General features: G+C 44.2%; 1 protein-coding gene across 2 annotated transcripts in view; it reads left to right on the forward strand.

The window, feature by feature from the left end:
• The window catches only part of LOC109992383 (fidgetin-like), a 32,553-nt gene extending 15,565 nt beyond the window's left edge, over window positions 1-16,988 (forward strand). For both annotated transcript variants that reach the window (XM_065952034.1, XM_065952033.1), the window contains one exon: window positions 10,794-16,988. In XM_065952034.1, the coding sequence (XP_065808106.1) occupies window positions 10,794-13,069 (2,276 nt within the window). In that variant the 3' untranslated portion in view covers window positions 13,070-16,988. The remainder of the gene's footprint in view (window positions 1-10,793) is intronic.
• The last annotated feature ends 3,125 nt before the right edge of the window (window positions 16,989-20,113 follow it).

Here is a 20,113-nt window from a genome sequence, read left to right on the forward strand (position 1 = left end):
ACAAATATTTGCAGTTGATTCTGCACCAGATTTCTTATGTGCAGTCTGTACAAACACACACACACACACACATATAATGATGTGTGTGTTTGTAAGTGCGTCCTCCAGCCCGCAGCCTGCAGAGAGCTCTAGTGAGATTCTTCTGCCCCCTCGACACGACCAGTTCAGTCTCAATGCCACCGATCGATGGCTGTATTGATCCGCTGTTTGACTGTTTAGACAACCTGTGTGAATTCCAGCATAATGCGAGCCGCAGTGGATTTAAAGACGTGCGACACCACATACCTGCTGAAACGAGCACACACCTCTGTCGTGCTGTCCTTTTTTTTTTTTTTAAATACACAAAACAGGAGTGTTAATGGAGCAGCAAAAGGACCAGCTAGACGTGTTGGCTGTAGCTCGTAGCAGCTTTCGCTAAAGTTTGGATCCAACTCTGTGACCTTACGCGACCTGTCCTCACTTTCCCCTTTCACCTGTCCTGTCAGCCACCGCTACATCCTGTATACGCTGCTGTCACACAGAGCCATTATGATAAATGACTCCAAAGTTTGTGGCCAACTCATTGCAAGCGGAGAAAAGGGCAAATTATTGTGCAATTAACTGACTTTTAATAGCATAGAAGCATCACCATTAACCTTTAACACGCTGACTTTGCTCTTTAAAGTTCTAAAAGCAAAAAAATATTTTAAAAAACCAGTCTGACAGGCTGCTTGTTTTTCCTTTTTATTGGGACACAGCGAGAGAAGGCGTGAGTTGGCAGATCTTGCCAGAATCCATATGAAGTGTGCAGGATTTCGCACTTCAAACATGCACGGTGAAGAATCCTGCGAGTTCACAGGCTGGGGGTAGAGGTTATCCCAGCCAGGGCCTCTTCAGTAATCCACACACACCCCACAGGCGCACACACACTCACACACGTGCACACACACCCTCGCACGTGCGCTACTCACGGCGGGCGTTAATCTCCACCAACTGCTGTTGAACTCTAATCTGGCTCGCTTGCCAAGTGTTTGGTACACTGCAAAAACCTTCAGTAACGAGTCATTTAACAGAGTGGACGCCTTCAAATCCTGCTCTTATTTATGAGCCATGGTATCGCAATGACAGCTTAAAATATTTAATTAGGATAAGTGGAAAGATTTATCTTGTTCTGGAAAGAGTTTTGAAATAAATTATGCATTTTTTTTCCTCTGCAGTTGGCAAAGATTTTACTTGTTTTTTAGGAAAAGAAAAAAACGACTTAAGGTCAATATTTTATTTTCAAAAACTTCTTCCCTTGTTGAAATTGACAGGTTTTGCAGTGTAGTTAGAATTTGGCACCGAATGTGCCTGCTGTTGTCAGAAGAAGCAAACTATGGAGCTGTGGTCCAGTTTACTGTCTGACTGAGTGCCCCCTCCCACCCCCACCCCCCTTTACTTCCACACCACCCACACACACACACACACACTTAGATACACACATACGCACAGCCCAGTGCAGACAGACATAATGCATCCACAGATGGTGACACTCCGGCAGTCACTCCTGGGCTGTCTGTCTACGTGCCAGCGTTGATAACACACTCACACATAAACACACACATGCACACAGACATATGCACACACATACACACAGCCTGGCGGCAACAAACACGGTGATGCATCATTGAGCATCGGCTGGTTTTTCTCTAACTGCTGAGGGGAAATCAGTGCCGTGTTAAGTAACCATTCATGTGTAGCCGGACCACACACAAACAAACATCGCACCCACACTTCTAAAAATATATATTTTACCTCCGCAGAATAAAATCATCACAATTGAAGAATATAAAAGTCTTGTATGTGGGTATTATTGACAACCAAGTGGGATCATTGATATGTTAATACACTCCCAGCATCACTATTTAATTCCCATGACAAACATCTCTTTCAAACTCTTACTTGAATTGTGATATATTCATTTGTTGATGCATTGTTAATGCTTCCACTCTGGACCGGAGTATGCTGTGTAGGTAATCGCCCACTCCGGGGCTGCAGCGCCGCTGTTTGTGATGTGGCTCTTCCTGAGGATTGTATTTGAATAATGAGGGAGGCTGGAGCGTTTCTCTTGTGCAGAGTGTCTCCACGCCGCAGCGGTAAATGACCTCTGAATAGTTGTTTTGGATTAGCCATCAAAGTCTTCCCTCCAAGTGGCCAATAGATAGGTACTTCCAGAAATGAGTCACTTGAAAATGATCATCGCCGCCGTTGCCGTATAAGATAATGGATAACCATTACACTCCATTTTCCCCAGCTCCTCACCCACACAACGCCTGCTCTTGAAATATGATGCATCCACTGTGCTTAGTGAGCACTTAATGTCCAAAAGCACCGTGTTTGTTGAGATTTACAACTGCGCCGGTAGAAGAAGGAGAGTGTCGTCGGCGTATAATGTTGTTCACTCAATAATTATCTCATTTTATTTACGAAGACAGACAGCTTTAGTCGAGGTTAGAGGCTTCCTCTCTATTATCTCCACCTGCCAACCCCTCTCCCGCACCCCCACCCAACCCCCACTCTCCTCCCTGCTTGGCCCTAAATGACGTCCTTCATGTCGAGGACTTTCCAAAGTTTCCATCAAAGAGGAAAAGAGGTGGGGGGGGAAAGCGTCCTCACGCTGATTCTGTGTGTAGAGGAGAGAAAAAAGAAAGTTACACGGCAGCTCTCTTGCACTGGTAGCAGGGATCGATGTCATTTCTAAAAGGATTAGGCCTCCTCTCAGAAATCTATTTTAATTACTGAACACACAGGTAAACAAAGTGCTGCTGGTTCACAGGTATGGATCCGGGCGTCAGAGGAGTATTGATAGCATGTGGCCCCATGTTAACCTCGGGGGCCGCTCTGAAAGATCCTGTTGATGCCCCTCAGGTAGAGGCAGAGCAGCAGACTGAGAGGTGTTTGCAGGGAATGCCGATGGAGATGTACGACTGTTCCTGCTGTCACCCGGCAAACACCGCAGCTGTGGACGGAGTAGCTTTAATTGACATCAGTGTAGGAGGATGTTTGTCTCTCTTTGTTACCCTTCTGAAAAAGTACACAAAGTTAGTCCATTAAGAACCACCCAAGTATTGGCAGCTTCGTCACCACTTTCTTATTACAGCTAATGAAGAGAATATACCAGTAGTTTGTTTTAAACTATCTTTAAATGATCCCTTTTGACACTAAGAGGAGGTTTATAAACCCTTAAAATTTTATTCATTCTTAATATTATAGTATGTCCAGAAAACAGTGTGTATTGTTTCTTATGACAGTTATACATTTGTTGTCCTATTAATATAAATGACATTTTATTACACCTGTTATTGAGGGATTATAAATTACCTAAATATGATTTCATCAATGATTTCAAAACTGAATCCAGTGCTAACAGGCTATGATATTTGAATAGAGCCAGTATAGAACGTTTGATTTGACCGGTTTTGTTTTTGGATCAGTAATTAGGAAATGATTGATTCACTTAAAGCTGATGAAATCTCCTTCTCAGAACCAGCTTTATAAGTTATCACCCCTGGCTTTATCACAAAAATAATATGTGCAAATGCTGGATAGGTTAGAAATAAGAAAAAATATGAAATAGTCAATATCGGGAAGAAGTCATTAATGAGATCGTTCGATGAGGCTGTTCATGATTATTTATGTTAATGAGTGATTACTTGAAGTCAGAAGACAACAACATCTGGGCTGGGATATGAAAGTTTGCAGCAGTTATTATCACATCCAAATCCCTTTTTCTTTCAAACGTATCCCTGCAGCAGATACAACACTTATTAAGGTCCGCCTTGATTAGTCATTTAAACGGCAACACCCTGTAGTGTGATGTCTTCTCACTTACCACCACAGGACAGATGTGTCCTCACTTTTCCCAGCTGTGGATGTATGGTGTATTTTCTTTCCTGACCCTGTGGTGCTGCGAGTCTTTACAGATGTTTAATTCACCAGATAAGAATAACGGCTTGGCCTCAGCGGGCCTGATGTTTCTATGCGTGTTCTATTTTGTCCTGCATGTGTCTGCCTTCATTCCCGCCTGTGTGTGTGTGTGTGTGTGTGTGTGTGTGTGTGTGTGTGTGTGTGTGTGTGTGTGTGTGTCTTTGAGGAAGGAACCCCGCGTCGAGCCGGGTGATTAGGCACGCTGCGCTAGTCACAGGAAATGGAGTAGCTGACGGACAGGCCGAGTGCATTATAGATGAATGCCACGCGTTAGCGGCTCCGAGCCCCCGCCGAATATCTCTCAATTTCCTCTCTGAATGACAAAAGAAGCCACGCACAATTTCCTTGATCCGGAGCATTTGTTTAACTGCGCCCTAACCATTTAACCCACCCATTCAATAGTCTGTCTAGTAAAGGGAAATTTAGACAGTGTCAATTTATCCAGCTGTAAGGCAGATCTGATACAGGCAGGCAAGGGCGGTGATGATACGCCTCTGGAATTTACGGAGAGACTTATACTCTTGATTTATTCAGCCATCTAAATTTAGATTCATCATGAAATAAAAGCCTAATGTGTTTAACGCTTTGACTTTTCCATACCACCATGAAGCCTAGTTCTGATCTCGCTCTCAAACGTGCGCCACAAAGACTCACTGATTTCAAAGTTTGATGGTCGGAGCTGCGTTAAAAAAAAACTTATCAGGAGGTCAAAAGTCGCCGATTACAATGAATATTTGATTTTTTTAAAGACTCCGTCATTTGTCACATATCCTTATATCGCAGCTCCGAGCTGTCATCCGTACAGCAATCTCCCCCCCACCCCTCCGTTCTGTCTTTGAGTTAGTGACAGCTCATCTCTCCCGGTCACTGCTCAGCGTCTAGACTTTGAACTCGCTCTGTTTACTCTCTTTTTTTTTCTGTCCTTGTTGTTGTTGTTTTTGCCGTCGCTTTGCCACAGACTAGTCGTCGGCGTCGTCGTAAAATGTAAGCTTGTAGCTGCGCTTCAAAGACGGTGGATCGGTGCTGGTTGGCTTGTTCAGAGGGAAAAAGTCTGGCTTCGGGGACAGTTTTGTCGCCTTTCAGAAGGGATGGAAGAGAAATTGAGTTTATGTGTTAGCACAAATTGTCTCTTCTAATCACTTGATGTGGTTTTAAGTAAAAAAAAAGGTCGATGATGAGGGCCTCTTTCATTTTGTTACTTTTGTATAGCAGCTTTTCCTCCGATGATGATGATTCTCACACAAACACACGGGGAGGATCTTTGATTAGTGCGTGTGTGTGTGTGTGTGTGTGTGTGTGTGTGTGTGTGTGTGTGTGTGACACAAGCTCATGACTAATTTCATAATTAATTGCCTTTTGGAGGACCTAATCACATTATTTGACTCTAATGTAGCTTGTGTGCCAATACAGCGTAGCCCGTGGCTTAGTCACAGTGTGCTGGACTCATTAACAAGGTGGTCCGGAGGTTGTCAAACACACACAAGGGCTTGTGCGCTTGAGGATACACACACACACACACACACGCACTCTTTTAAAACAATAGCTACATTTGGCGCATATTCAGGTTTTTTTTCCGTGCAGCGATTTGGAGGTTAAAAGATGCCCTCTGGTGTATTTGATAAGGATTTGAATAACTGGCTGCTTAGATTTCCCCCGTGGTGTGTGAAAACAGGTCTCTCCTGATGAAGTTATCGCCTGTCACGCCGCTCCTTCTCCTCCTCCTGCACCTGATCGCAGACGCAAGGACAGGTTTTATAAAAATATGACACAGTTGTTTGATAGTTTGTTGTTTTTTTGAAGGTGTCTGTTTACGTTAGAAAGACAGAAAAAGGCCACACATTTGTACGTCTTGTCACAGATTTAGCGTGTGTGCTGGCACGTCTTTTCCACACACACATGCGGCTTAATTATGACGTTACCAAAATGGGCAGTTTGCTCTGACACCCCGCTTGCAGAATCACACGGCGGACAGAGTTAAAAGAGCTCATTAGCTCTCTCTAAAGAGCTGTTTACTGCACATATACACACACGCACAGTAATGGGCAGCTCTGTTGATGCAGATGGACGCCGAGTGTAATGAGAATGATTAGGCGTCTCTATGTGGAGGCTGGAGGAGGAGGAGGAAGGAGAAAAAAAGGGTGCTGGCAGACTTGACGCTTCAGAAGGTGGAGAATTTTCTGTTGGATGTTGTTTCAGCTGAGTGCACGATCCCTCTCCCTCCCTCTTTCTCCGACTCTCTGCAACACAAACACATCTCTTCTTGTTTATTTTAATTTTTTTTTCATCTTTTGCTGCATGTGTCCGTCCGAAAGCCTTCGCAAGTTTCCCTCAGCCCTTAAAAACCACTCTTCAGATTCAAAAAAAGTGTTGGATCTTGTCGCCTCACTAGGTTGCTGAAATCAGAAAAATTAAAACAATGAGTGAAAAGACTTCTTAAGCCTTTCCATGCAGTCTCATGAAGGCTGTTTAAGAAAAAACACACATTTCAACATGAGTGCTCGGTAAAGTAGAAATTGTCTTCTGTTTTTCTAACGAAAAAAGGGCCTTGAAAGTTTTTGAAAGGAGTTGGCGGCACTAATGGTAATTTTTGTGTTGATTTTAATGTGAATATTGAGTTCTTGTTCTCCTCTCCGACACTGAATTCGTTGGCGTTTCAGCGACTTTCAAGGTCTTTCAAAGTGAGTTGCAAGTCAGCCTACCTTGATTTTTTTTTTTTCTTCCCGTGGTTGACCCCGCCCATCCTGCACCCCCCCCACATGACGTGACTTTGCTTCACTCGTTGCCCTTGGTTTACATCACATTGAATTAGAAGGATACACAGTGAATGAGTCCAAAGTCAATCCTCCTCCATCCCTTTCATATGTTTTGGAGAAGGAGCAGCCGGTTCAAAGCGCTCAGTTCAAAGCCTCCGTCCTCATTTGAATAACGTGGAGTAATCGCTATTACCTTATTTAAATAGTGCAAGTTATCATTTGGCCTTCATTTGCATTGCTGGGGTAATCACTGCGTCTCTGCATTAACCTCATTATAGAAGAGATGAAAGCCCTGATGGAGGCTGACACACTCTTTTATATATGTTATCTTTATTAATGACGGTATTAGAAAGATCCATGTTTCTTTAAATGGAGGACACATCCGAGTTTGATGGAGTGTCAAACTATGTGGAGAGACGAATGCGTGCGATTCACAAGGCTTGTTTTATTTTATTTTCTGCCCTCCCCCTTCCTCCCCCAGTCTCCCTCCAGAGCTTGCTTCCTCTCTTCCATCCTCACTTTTATCCCCGTCTCTGTCCATCTCTCTGTACGCATCCCTGATCTGAGAAGCAAAAACCAAAGCCTTGGCACTAAAAATGAAGCCTAAACAGGCCAATTCATCATGACAGCGAGAACACACATCCATCTTAACACGTCATAATATTTGCACTTGTCTGTAATGCAGTGCAGCGTTGTGGTCGGCAGAGATGTGTCAAATCAACTGATAATTGTCTTGAAACAACCTTATTGCAGGATGTAGTCAGTAGCTTCTAATTTTTCGCCTGACTGCACGAAACTGATCAGCTCCCTGCAATGTCAGGTTTTTTAACATCAAATATTCAATGTAACATAATACTGTATTAACATTATATATCTGCACAGGTCGGCTCTTTATGCTACTGTGAAAATGACTGGATTGGAAATAATGCACACTAATTTTGTGCCCCTAGAAAGTGTTGAATCAAAGTCTTTGACTTATTTTTGAACACACTAGTTTATAAAAACACATGGTATATTGTATTATATAAATATAAGTGTCACCCCATGTACAGTGTGAACCAATACAGAGAGACCAGGCTTTACACATGGTTATTCCTGCTGTCAAAATGGGCATTTAACATTGGTATTACTAGCACTTCCAGTGCTTTTGGTTCAGTGGACACTTGGGGAACTGCAGCTTTATGCACTTTCACATCGGGGCTATTTTTCAACAGCGGAGGTGTTTGCTTGGGCGAGGTGCGTCAGCTAGCTCAAAGTGGATGACCACCTTACTCTAGCTGTCATTTTTTAAACATGCTTTTGTAACATCAAGAATGGAAAAGCCAGCTAGTAACAGCAACACAAAATATAACCATAAATACATGTATTTCACAACCACAGTAAAATTGATGGCAGTCCGTCTTAGCTTGTTTTTTGTACTTAATAAAAACGGGCTGAGCAAACGATTACTCGTCGTTTTAGATCCTTATGTTGACTTTTATATGTTTTTAGATGCTGTTCTATACCATAAAAGTCCGTTCTCTCCACACAGTCTCACAATGGGACTTCATTATTCTGCTTATATATGGACAAGGTCGAGTACTTGAAGACTGTGTTGTCACTCGTTGGTCACAAGTGTTAGTCAGTAATAAGGTTACTGAATGAAATGTTATTGACTGCTCCATTAAAAAGACTTGTGCTGTAGTTTCTGACACTACTGTCAGGATGGACTGTGGGTTAGGAAGAGATGATGAAGACAGAACTCTGTATTTTGCTTCAGGCCACAGATCAAACATCTACCTCGAGACTGCAAGCAGGGAAATCTTTGAAAGCCTGAATTGTTTTCTCAATAATGATACTAATTTATGATTTATATTTGGTAATGCTGTGTTTGAGATGTATTAGGGATAACAGAATAAAATGTGTCTTCCATTTTAAAAATATATTTTACTATACCTAGTAAGGACCCTCGCTATTTATATTTTCAAATAGGTACATGACAACAGTGTTGTGTTGTTTACAAGCCGTGTTGCTATTGAAAGATTGTTGTTTTGTGGCCACAGCCTCATTTTCTCTTGTTTTGTCCAGTTTTCCAGCCTTGTAATTTTCTCCTTGAAATACTGCCCTTTTATCATGCTGCTCCCACTTAATATATTCTCAATATTAAAGGAGCCTCCCAGCTAATACAAAACTTTCCTCTCCTCAGCTCTTTGTCTAAGGCGTTCCCTGCTCGGTACACCGGGAGGGTGACAGGCTTGCCAGCCCCTGCTAGACTCCCCTCGGCTAAAATGTTGTAAATTAACACAATTAGCAGATCGCCATTCTGCTAATTAGCCAGTGGCGTCTGCCGAGAGATGGCTAGAGAGGAGAATCAGAGAGGAAATATAGGAGTCTGGGGATTCCCCCCTCCTTCCCTGTGTTGTTACCAAACAAACACAGGGCCTCAGTAAAGAGAGCAAGAGAGTGCGAACGTGTATGTGTTAGTGCCTGTGCTTTGTTTCGCGTGCATGTCTGTGTTTGTGCTCGTATAAATGGAAGGGAGGAAAGGAAGATGTGCTCTACCATGAATGGATTTCATTGTGCATGCCTGCTTTACTCACACAAACACAAAAACACACACATAAACCAATTCCGAAGCAGGGATTGCTCACCAGACCCCCAACTGTGGATCTCTACATGCAGCCGCTGCCAGTCAATAAGTCGGAGGAAGCAGCCTAAATGACACCGATATTATCCTTTATTTGTGTGCACTAAGTCAAATCAAACGGGGTTCAATCTGCCGTGCGGCTGCTGTGATTACGCCCCGTCCAGCCTTTGATAGTGCCACGGCTTTGATAGTGAGACAACGATGGAGTCGCTGTGTGACTGTCAGTGTTTGCAGATGGCATTGGCTGGGATTAAAGGAAACAGTGGCTCTCTAGCCTCCTGAGGCAATAAAGGGGAGAGCCAGGTGAGTGTGTCTGAGATGAGATGGAGCAAGGAAGGCGGGAGGGGAGGAGGGGGGAGGAGGGGAAGCAAGCACAGAGGGAGTAAATAAGAGGAGGGGTGGCTGCAGAGAGAAGGCAGAAAGGGAATGAAAAGAAGAGATATATATCAAAATAGATGGAGTCAGAATAAAGGGAGGTGAAGAGGAATAAAGAAGGATCTAGAAGGAGGGGTGGTGGAAAATGGTCGACCAGAAAAAAGCAAAGAGAAGACACTGAGGGGAAAGAGAAGGCAGCAGGGAGGCATAAAGAAGAGAGGCAGACAGAAAGGTAAAGAGAACGGTGGAGAGAGAGGTCAAGGTGGAGCTGTGCAGACAGGAACTAAGCTTGAGACACAATGTGTTGTAATTCATTGCTCGCTACAGCTCCTGTGTGCGTGCCTGTGTTTGTGCGTCTGGGTCAGTGGATGTGAGCTTGTGTGAGTGTGTGCACGTCAGCACGCCTGAGTGCAGGCAAAGATAGTTTTTTTTTTTAAACGCCTGTGTGTCTAAGCAAGGGTGTGTGTGTGTGTGTGTGTGTGTGTGTATTGGATGAAAGCGCCACGAGGAGAGGGGGGTGGCTGTGTATGGGTGTGTGTGTTTTGCTTTGTGGCACTCGGCGAGGCGCATTTTCAAACCCATCTTCAGCCACCTCAGATGAGCCGGGGATTATAGAGTGACCCTCAATGCCTCTGTCTTATTGGTCTGGCCAGGGTGCATTAGGCTGCAGTAACCAGCCATCCCACCATCCCTCTGTACCACACTATACCTGCTGACAGTCTGCAGTCTTCTTATCAGTCAATCAATCGATTTGTATTCATATAGCAACAAATCATAATAAAAGTTATCATGTGTCATGAAATTTTATGCATAAAGCAAATCTAGACCAACATACTGGCCTATTGGTGGACAGCCATTTGCCTCATCCAATGGAGTGGAATAGATCAAATTAAGTCAGAATACCCTCTCTTTATGAGTCACGTAGATCAAAATAAAAATCCACAGCAAACAAGCCTCCAGATGAATGTCACCTTTTTAACTGATCACCTTCCATCCCAAGCAATTTGGAGGTGTTGTTATTTTAATTATTCCTAAAATGATTTCTTCACGACCATGGCTTCACCTTCCATTGTCTGTGTCCCCATTTCTTTCAGGCTTAAAGATGCAGTGGACCCCCGAGCACAGCCAGTGGGCCGAACAGCATTTCGACATCTCCTCCACCACGCGCTCGCCAGCCCACAAGGCCGAGGCCTACAGGGCGGTACCTGGCCACCTGCAGCGATCCGCCGCCTACCAGTACGCCTGGGCCAATGATGACATCTCGGCCCTCACCGCCTCCAACCTGCTCAAGAAGTATGCCGAGAAGTATTCAGGTATTCTCGAGATGCCGGGGTCTTACTCTGAGGGGCCTGGTGTACCCGGAGTGATGAATGGACGGAAAGGTGAATCAGAACCGTGGCAGGATGGCGTCTACCCCATGAGCTGCATCCCTGAGGGGGTTTCCGTCAGAAAAGGGGGGGTGGCGGCAGCTTCAGATGTGGTGTCGGGCATGTGCAGCTCTCCGGGCCTGGCCTCCAGCACCCTGAGTGAACCTAGCTACTCCAGCAGCAGCTGTGGGAGCCACACCGCCACCGCACTCCACTCCTCCTCCATGGCCTCTCAGGAATACGGCCCCGCATACAGTGGCTCCTACCTTCACAGTAGTTACAGCTCCCAGTCTGCCCCCGCCCCAGCACTTCCCTCCCCACTGCACAGCTCTGGGCTCCTGCAGCCACCCCCTCCGCCGCCCTCCCACCCCACTTTAGTCCCAGCTTACAATGGAGGCTCCCCTAACTTGTCTAGTTATAATTACCCCCCAGCAGGCTACCCAGCTCAGAGCTCAGTAGGGCCAGGATACAGCCCTGGGGGAGCACCCCCACCTTCCTCATACCTCCCATCAGGCATTGCTGCACCTACACCTCTTCCCCCTCCATCTACTTTACCTGGATACCCATACCAGAGCCACAACCTGACCCCAATTGCCCCCACTCCTCTGAACAGTAGCTCCTCTAATTCACTGAAGAGGAAAGCCTTCTACATGACAGGCCAGGGAGAGATTGACTCTTATGGTAACTTTGGCTATGGCCAGGCTCGGAGCTCGTCTGAGAGCCCCATGTACAGGATAGCAGACAGCAGCAGTGCAAACGGAGGCTCCAACAGTGCCAGTGGGGGTGGATTTGACAGAAGCGTTGAAAAGACATCTTTACCTTTTAATCCTCAGAAGCAGTCCACAATGTCTTCAGAGCAACAGAGGAAGTACGGCAGTCAGGCGACAGGGGGCCCAATGACTCCACCAGCATACGTTTCCTCCACCCTGGGGGGTTCTCGGTCAGCAGATTCCCTTGTCAACTTCACCTCCCCCTCTCTTAGTGAGCAAGGTGCTGATGACCACCGCCTTCACCTCTCCCACTCAGCGCCAGGGCCTACCTCCTCCTCATCCAACTCCTCCTCCAGACCTGCTGAAGAGCAGCTGAAAACCAGTGACCCTCACCTTCTTGACATGGTTACCTCTGAAATCGTTCAGCAAGGCCCCCCAGTGGATTGGAGTGACATCGCAGGACTAGAACTGGCCAAGGCAACCCTTAAAGAGGAGGTCCTGTGGCCTATTCTCCGCCCAGACATGTTCAGCAGCTTAGGACCGGCCCCACGATGCGTGTTGCTGTTTGGGCCCAGGGGCAGTGGCAGGACGTTGCTGGGACGCTGCCTGGCAAGCCAGCTGGGAGCACCATTCCTCCAGCTAAGCGGTTCCACGTTGGCCACCAAGTGGCTGGCAGATGGAGAAAAAATAATCAGAGCGTCCTTCCTAGTGGCGCGATGCAGGCAGCCCTCAGTACTGTTCATCAGTGAGGTGGACATGCTGCTCTCAGCCCACCTCAGTGAAGAGAGTCCCATCAACCACCTAAAAGGGGAGCTACTTTCCCAGTTGGACTCACTTCTCATGGGCTCAGGCGAAGATTTAAGCAACCAAGTGTTGGTGGTTTGTTCCACGAGCAGACCTCAAGACATGGACGAAGGGCTGCGCAGGTACTTTGCTCGTAGGGTCCTTGTGCCCCTGCCGGACAGCACAGCCCGGCACCATATCGTGAACCAGCTGCTGGCTCAATCTCAGCACAAATACTGCTTAAGCGAGGAGGAGCTGGCACTGCTGGTCCAGCGTACTGAGGGTTTCTCTGGACTGGACTTGGCCAGATTCTGCCAGGAGGCCCTCGTTGGTCTGTTACATGCCTCTGCACAGGGCATGGACATGACGGGTATGATGCCCCGGGGACAGGTCAGGCCACTCACCTACCAGGACTTTGAGAGTGTCTTTTGTAAATTCCAAGCCAGTATATCGCAGAAAGAGATTGACACGTACACTGAGTGGAACAAAATGTTCGGCTGCAGCCAGTGAAAAGATAGATTCCGCCCTTGAGAAAAAGAGGCATCCACATTTTCTCCCCTCAGGGCAGAAGCATTGTGCTGGAGGGAAAGGCACACAGAAGGCCAACACAAGCCCACAGAGTTCTCACAAGCAGGGTTTAGATGCACCCAGAGACCTGGTTTTGAAGAGACAACAGGCGGTTTTGCAGTTAATGAGCAAGAGTTTTAATTTGAATGCTTGACACTCCAGAAAAGCCAGGCGTTGTTTACACATTGCAAGCAAGTTGGCTTCAGAAGAGACGCCCCAGTGTCTGTGTATATATCTTTATGTCCTTGTTCTTGAGATTTAGTTGGCTATCCAAGTGCCTGAAGTGGTGCTTTCTGAGTTTCTTTCTTTGTTTATTTGCCTCACAATCTACATTCATGGCATGAGCTGACGATTATAAAGAGCTTTAAAACTTCAACGGTGAGTGTGAAAAACAGAGATTGACAGAGGCCATTGGTGATGGTCAATCAGTCTTTATTGTCTTGCTAAGAGCAGTAATCCATCAGGGTGGCAGTAGTCTGGGCCCTGACTCACTCTCATCTCTTCTGATCCTGTCTGCAAAGCAAACAAACGTAACAAACAAAACTCAGGAAAGCGTTTGTGAATTGTATAGTACCTCAAGATACCTTGACGAAAAGCACTAAGATCTGAGGGGAGAATCTGAGGGGGTTTGGCAGTTTAGTAAAGCAGTGTTAAGTGTACCTCAACTGGCTAGGATAAATAGCAAAGAGGTGACAATGAATGTAACAGATATGTTCTAAAATGGTGGAACATAATCCATAGTGAGAGTAAAATACATTATTTCTTTTCTTTTTCCTCATGGCAGGTGCTTTAGCTACCTGTGTCTACTTGACCAATCCTAAAACTGAAGTCCATAACTCTTGAAAATGTCAAACCATGTTGCCCAGCTTTGTTGTTTGGGGCTTTTCAGAGATGGACAGGTGTTGGTTTGGTGGGAGTTGTATATTTATCAAAACAACATTAATCAACATTGTTTATATTGTGTGTCCTTTTATACCCAGGCTGCACGAAGGCTCCATCAGTTTGTCAGATAACTTCTGCGCAAAATATCGACCCATTTGTTTACCACCCTGGTTAGTGGGGGAAATGTATCCTCTGAGATAGATGCACTAAAAACCCCTCCCAAAAAATTCATTTCAAAAAATTAACAAGTTAAATATGAACCTCACTGGCTTATAGCTAGTGCCAAGAAAGGTTGTGGGAAATATGCTAATTTTCTGTCTTTTCAAGAGTCAAATGTGAAGCTTACTGGCTAATGCTAGTGCTAGGAAATTGTTCCGTGTTGTGGAAAATATGCTAGTTGTCTGTCATGCCAAGAGTTAAATGTAACGCTTGCAAGCTACAGTTATGCTACCAGCCAGTTAACCTAGTTTAGCATAGTAAGTGTAAAGGGGGAAATGGCAAGGTAACTGGTTACAAAACCCATCCAATTTGCTGCTTAGCTAACAGCTTCTGGCTTAAGACTTATAGAACAGACATGTATGATTGACGTCTAACTACTCATCTAATTGTTCAAATATTTACTAAATGCATTTTTAGCTAGCTCTCAAAAATAGCAGAATAAGCTTTGACAGTAGACGATGAGCTTAACTTAAACAAGCTGACATGGCTTACAACATAACTTTGTACTGAGCGGGGGTACATGGTGTGATGCTAAGCTAACAGGCATATTCAACAGGAATGTGGGGGGGATAGCAATCTTCTTATTTTACTCTGTAATGACAGTAAACAAAGCATATTACCCAAAGTAACTGGACATTGGAATCACAGAGAGATACACAAAGACATTTACTTCATGTGTCGGTCTTAGATTTACAAGACTTAATTTCATTACGTCTTGTTTACTGCAGTTGGTTTCAGTCAAAAATAGCTGTAATGGGTATCACAACTGGGATACAGAAGTGTGGATTGTGCAAAGTTGCCCTGTCACTCACAGTGTTACCTGTATTTGAACTGGATTAGCTGTAGAATGGGATTCAACTGCTGTCATTTTTATTAGACTGAGTCACTGGTCCCCTACATCTAACATATCTATATTTATTACACAAGTGGAAAATCAGGAGTAAATTGATGTTTTGCTGGAGACCATAGGTCATTTGATAATAGTGATTCTAATTGATTGACATCTCTAAGTATTGGCATTACTGCTGTCCAACCAGTACTCAGCTAAACTGTAAAGTTGTATTTTATTTGTGTTCAAACAAGAATGCCCCAAACTAACTAATCCAATTCAAACCCATGTCAGTATTATTTTTGTATGCGACTGTTTTTTCAGTTTGTTTTCTCTCTATTTACACAGATGGCACAAAATATGCATTCAAAATGCATCTGAACGCATCATTGACTGAAAAGCTTTGAAACACGAGTAAGGAATTTTGGCATTAGTCTTAAAAGTCCTTCATCCCTGAAGGCTACCCTTCGCCCATTGTATTGCTTTGGAATGTATTTTTGTCTCTTCCTTGCCGTCCTTTAGCACTGCTGTGGTGACATGGGAATACTTAAGATAGTTTAATGTACGTGCACTAAAAACATTTTGTGTGTAACTTCTGTTTTCTGGCTGCGCTTGATTTGTTTCGTCTGGTATTTCTTCCTCAAAGAGATTTAATTTGCCAGTGTAAGATTTTCATTGCACATCCTGTTGTATTTTATTTTTTATCATTGTAGAATAAGGAGCCACATATTGTACTTTCAGGCCCACTCTGTGTTGCTATCTCTGGTCTGGGCACCATCAGTGCAGCACCTGATGGGGGGTGGGAGGGTGGGTGGGGGGTTCTGCTGAGCGTCAGCAAAATTGACGGAAAGGAAAGACAGCCAGGCAGCGTGGCGGCAGCACAAGGGGAAAGCAGAGTGGTCCGTCAGAAAAGCACCCTCAAAACAATCTGTACCAGAATTCCTTCTGTCAGCAAATCCTCTGGAGAGAGAGTCCCTTTAGACTGAAAAACCTACTAATGCACTTCAGAGCACACATCAACAGCACAGGCGTCTCTCTCTCTCTTTCTCTCTCCACAGCCGACGAACAAACGACTTGAAACACACCGGTCAATGCTACGCTTGTTTGTTATGTGTTTTGTGGTCCTTCTTTTGTGTCTTGACCTTTTTTTTCTACATTGTGTTCAAATCTAGCTTTTTTTCTTTCTCTGGAAACCTTTCCTCTTCAATGGACGCTTGAGCTCCTCTTTAAAGCATTTCTACCTCATGGCTACAAAACACACGTGGTATTTGATTTATGTCTTTCCAAATGTCAGACATTTGTGAAAAATGCATTGAAAATTTCAAAAAAAAAAGAAAAAAAGAGAAGAAGAAAAAGAAGGGGAGAATAACACCATGAAGTTTTGCGCAGTCTACCTCAGATGACTGTACTTAAAACATTTAGCTGATGGTGCAACCGCAGGCTGCAGCATTGCCTATAGCGTGTGTGTGTGTGTCTCTGTCACTGTGTGTCAGATCCCAGCTATAGGCGAAACACACACACACACCTGATAACTCTGACATCAAACACACACTCACAAGCGACTTGTGAGGAAGGAACAGTTGGGGTCGACCTAAAGGTGACCCGGAAATGTATAATCCAATACATTTGCTTTAATCTTTTGTGAACTACTGTGGTTGTGCGCGTGTGAATGTGTATATACGTGGGCACACTCTTCTTTTTTTTATTTAGTGTGTTGAATTTTATAAATTGTTAGTATATATAACACACTTGCACAACTTTAAACCAGAGTGTAACGTGTTTCTGTTGTACATACCTATACATACAATACAAAATGCACCACTTGTTTATATGTGTGAATATGTTGCCATACTTGCAGTCAATGTATTTTCATGTAATCTTAGGTACAAGCAGCAACAAACGATTCATTAAAGACATTTTCTTGGGAGATTATATCGTGTATATCTTGTTTTTTTTCATGTCCCTTTAAGACTCTGAGAAATTAATAAAAAAAATAACAATTTATTTACGAGTAGATTGGAAAAATAAATGCATTGTCCTGCCAAAAAATAGCCCATCTGAAAAATCGCCTTAATGAGCCTTGAGTTAGTCACCCTTGTGTGCAATTATAAAATCATCCGTGTTGCGCAGGAAGCCGGCGCCGTCGCTTCTCTCATTAAAATGTAACAATTCATTTCTCTTGCTGTGGTAAGAGTGGCAAGACCGAAAAACATTAAAGCATTAATTATCGTCCTCCATCACAAAGAATTCGGATTATGTGAGTGCTCTTAATGAAAATGATGTGCATTTGCCCACTACACCGCCAAGGTATCATTATATAGCTGGTAGCGAGGTGTGGGAAGCTGCTGTATAGCCTCTATAATTATCTGTGGAAACTCAAACGCTTCACAAGAGGTTAGAGTGCATCGAGGGCCTCTGTTTTCTTGATTTTCTCACTTTGAAACATGCTATAGCCATGATCAGAAATAATTTGTGACACATGCTTTTCCACACATAAATGTGGTGTTATCCTCTAGACTTGAAATATATAAAACAGGCAGAGACAGAGAGTTGATAGTTTCACTCCTCTTGGTTTGCTCTAAGCTTCATAAATACTACAGCAGCAGGCTGGTCAGTATATGACCTGTATCCACAACCCTGCAGAGGGTCTCAGTGGGGGGAATTAATGCAGAAAGTAGTAGCCACAAACTGACCTGCAATTCTTTACTCTACATATAATGGAACAGCTGCTCTGTCACGGAAATTGCATGTAAATTGATTGCATGTAAATGCTAAAAAAAAAATGTAAAGGTTAAAGAGCATCAAGGGCTGCTGTGTCTTTTCTCTTCCACCTTCAAAGTCATGATCAGAAATGATTTTTGATTATAGTTTCCAGACATAAATGTGGAGTTTTTCCCACACACTTTGAGAGTATTTAAGAATACGTTTGATTATCATTATCACTGAAAACTACCGTTTTTCAAAAGGTTAGAGGTCATTTGGGGCCGCTGTTTTCTCTAATTTCCCACTTTAAAATATTCTAAAGCCACCTGAGAACTAACTGGACATGCTGGTTTTTCCTACAGATTTTGGGCACACAAGAAAGTAAGAGACTTAAAGACAGGGCTGGACACCCCCTTCCCTCTGTGCTCCCTCAAAAGCCACGCCCCTCACTTACATGCACGAGCTCCAGAGGCGGACCTCAGCTCAACCCTTGCATTGTGTAGAAACTACGTCATCTCGTGTGTCATTCAGTGGTAAGTTAACACAAACCTTTATTATAATACATGTAAAAAACAACTATTTTACTAATCACAACCGCCAACAACAAACTCACAGTATGATCGGTGACACGCTTTCTGTGTGGTATGGTATAGGAGCTAAGTGTCTGAGGGAACTCTCGTGTTATTTGACTGCTAAGTGTTTCTTTAAAGAACCGAGTGTGTGTGCCGAGTTCAATCCGTGTGTGTCCACCCCGAGGTTATCTGCCACACCACCACTGTGTCCCCTTCACTTTAAAGGCTCCTCCTTCCATAAGCCTTCGCCTCACACCTCTGCTCACTCTTTGCACGACAATTAAAATATGCTAAGTGATCATTTTCCTTAAGTAGTCTTAAATGTGCAATCCATTCAAATATGAGAGGAAATTGCCCACAGCTCGCAGAAAAAAAAACAGAGGTGGATGAAGAAGTAAGGGGGGTAAAGAAGGAATAAATTATGCAAATAACACAAAGGACTTTACCACTTGAAAGCCTAATTTTCCTATAATCAGCACACTGTCGCCTAATATTCTTCCCCCCTCCTCTTATTAAAAGTGACTGTTCTTTTGCCGATCATCAGATGGCTCTATCTGTCACTGCTCTGTGAAATGACTGCAGCCTGCCAGACTAAATGCTAAAGCATTTTGCCGGAGCTTTTAGATGATGGTTACATTCCCACACAAGTAATTATGCGTCGCAGAGTCCAGAAATAAGGTTTAATTATACAGTAATCGTCTGTGATGGACACTAGGAAGTGGTGAGTAGCGCCAGACTGCAATCCATCAATGACAAACCTCTGGCCAGTTTTAATTCCTCCTCATTTGCATCCTAACCTCCACACCAAGTTGCGCAAACGCTGTTAAATGTTAATAGGAGCTGTCTCGCCACTCAAAATGCTTAAGTCATTTTTTAGTCACTTTTCATCTCTTGTCCTCTCTTTATCTACCTCTAAAACCCACTCCTTTACTTTTATTCCTCCTCTTTATGCTCCTCTCCTTTCCTGTCATCCCTCCTACAATCTTTCACTCCCTGCAGCCGCCTCCTCCCTCCTCCCTCCTCCCCCTCCTCGCGCCGTGGAGGAGGCACAGAGCGGTCACTGATGCACTAATTGGGAGCAACACTTACAGTTTTATCTCCCCCCGCCACTAATAGCGGTCTGCACTGAAGCAACTCACCTTAGGATGAGGAATGAGTGGATGAGTTGGGGGTAGGAGGTGGTATTTTGGGGGAGGGGGGTGGGGGGAGTCGAGGCCTTCAATGAGAAATTCCTCCATGCAGACCGCGGTGCAGACTCAGTGTGGGATTGGGCCCTGAAGCCATCACGGTTAATCCATATCCCGCTGGACCTCGGACTCAATTCCCTGCTTCATTAATTGAAAATGATGGCCTTTTTTTTATTTGGTGTGAGTGAATAAAACTAGAAGCCATTTATGAAAAAAACAAAACATTTTGTCTGGTTTTGTTCCTGAAGTGGCTGCAATCTCATTATGCCTCTGTGCTGCATTTCAAAACGTGCTATCATCTTTGTCTTGATTGTCTCCCAGCGTCGAGAGAGAGATAAATACACGGCCGCGCCGACGCCAGGACTGTTTTTCAGTGAATCATTTGAAGTCTTATCAGCCTTTATGGAAATAAAGCCTTTGCCTAATAAACCGTTCCACGCAGGCTTTGGAAGAGTAGCACATAAACACCTTTTTTCTCCCGACAACGCCATCATTAGCGCATCTTGTTCAATGCTTTACACATAATTGGAATCAACATCTATTGTTCGTGTTCTTGACCTTCCACTTGTTTTCCAGCAGACACTCAGAAACATTG

This window comes from Labrus bergylta, chromosome 24 (assembly GCF_963930695.1).
Source record: "Labrus bergylta chromosome 24, fLabBer1.1, whole genome shotgun sequence".
Classification (NCBI taxonomy): Eukaryota; Metazoa; Chordata; class Actinopteri; order Labriformes; family Labridae; genus Labrus; species Labrus bergylta.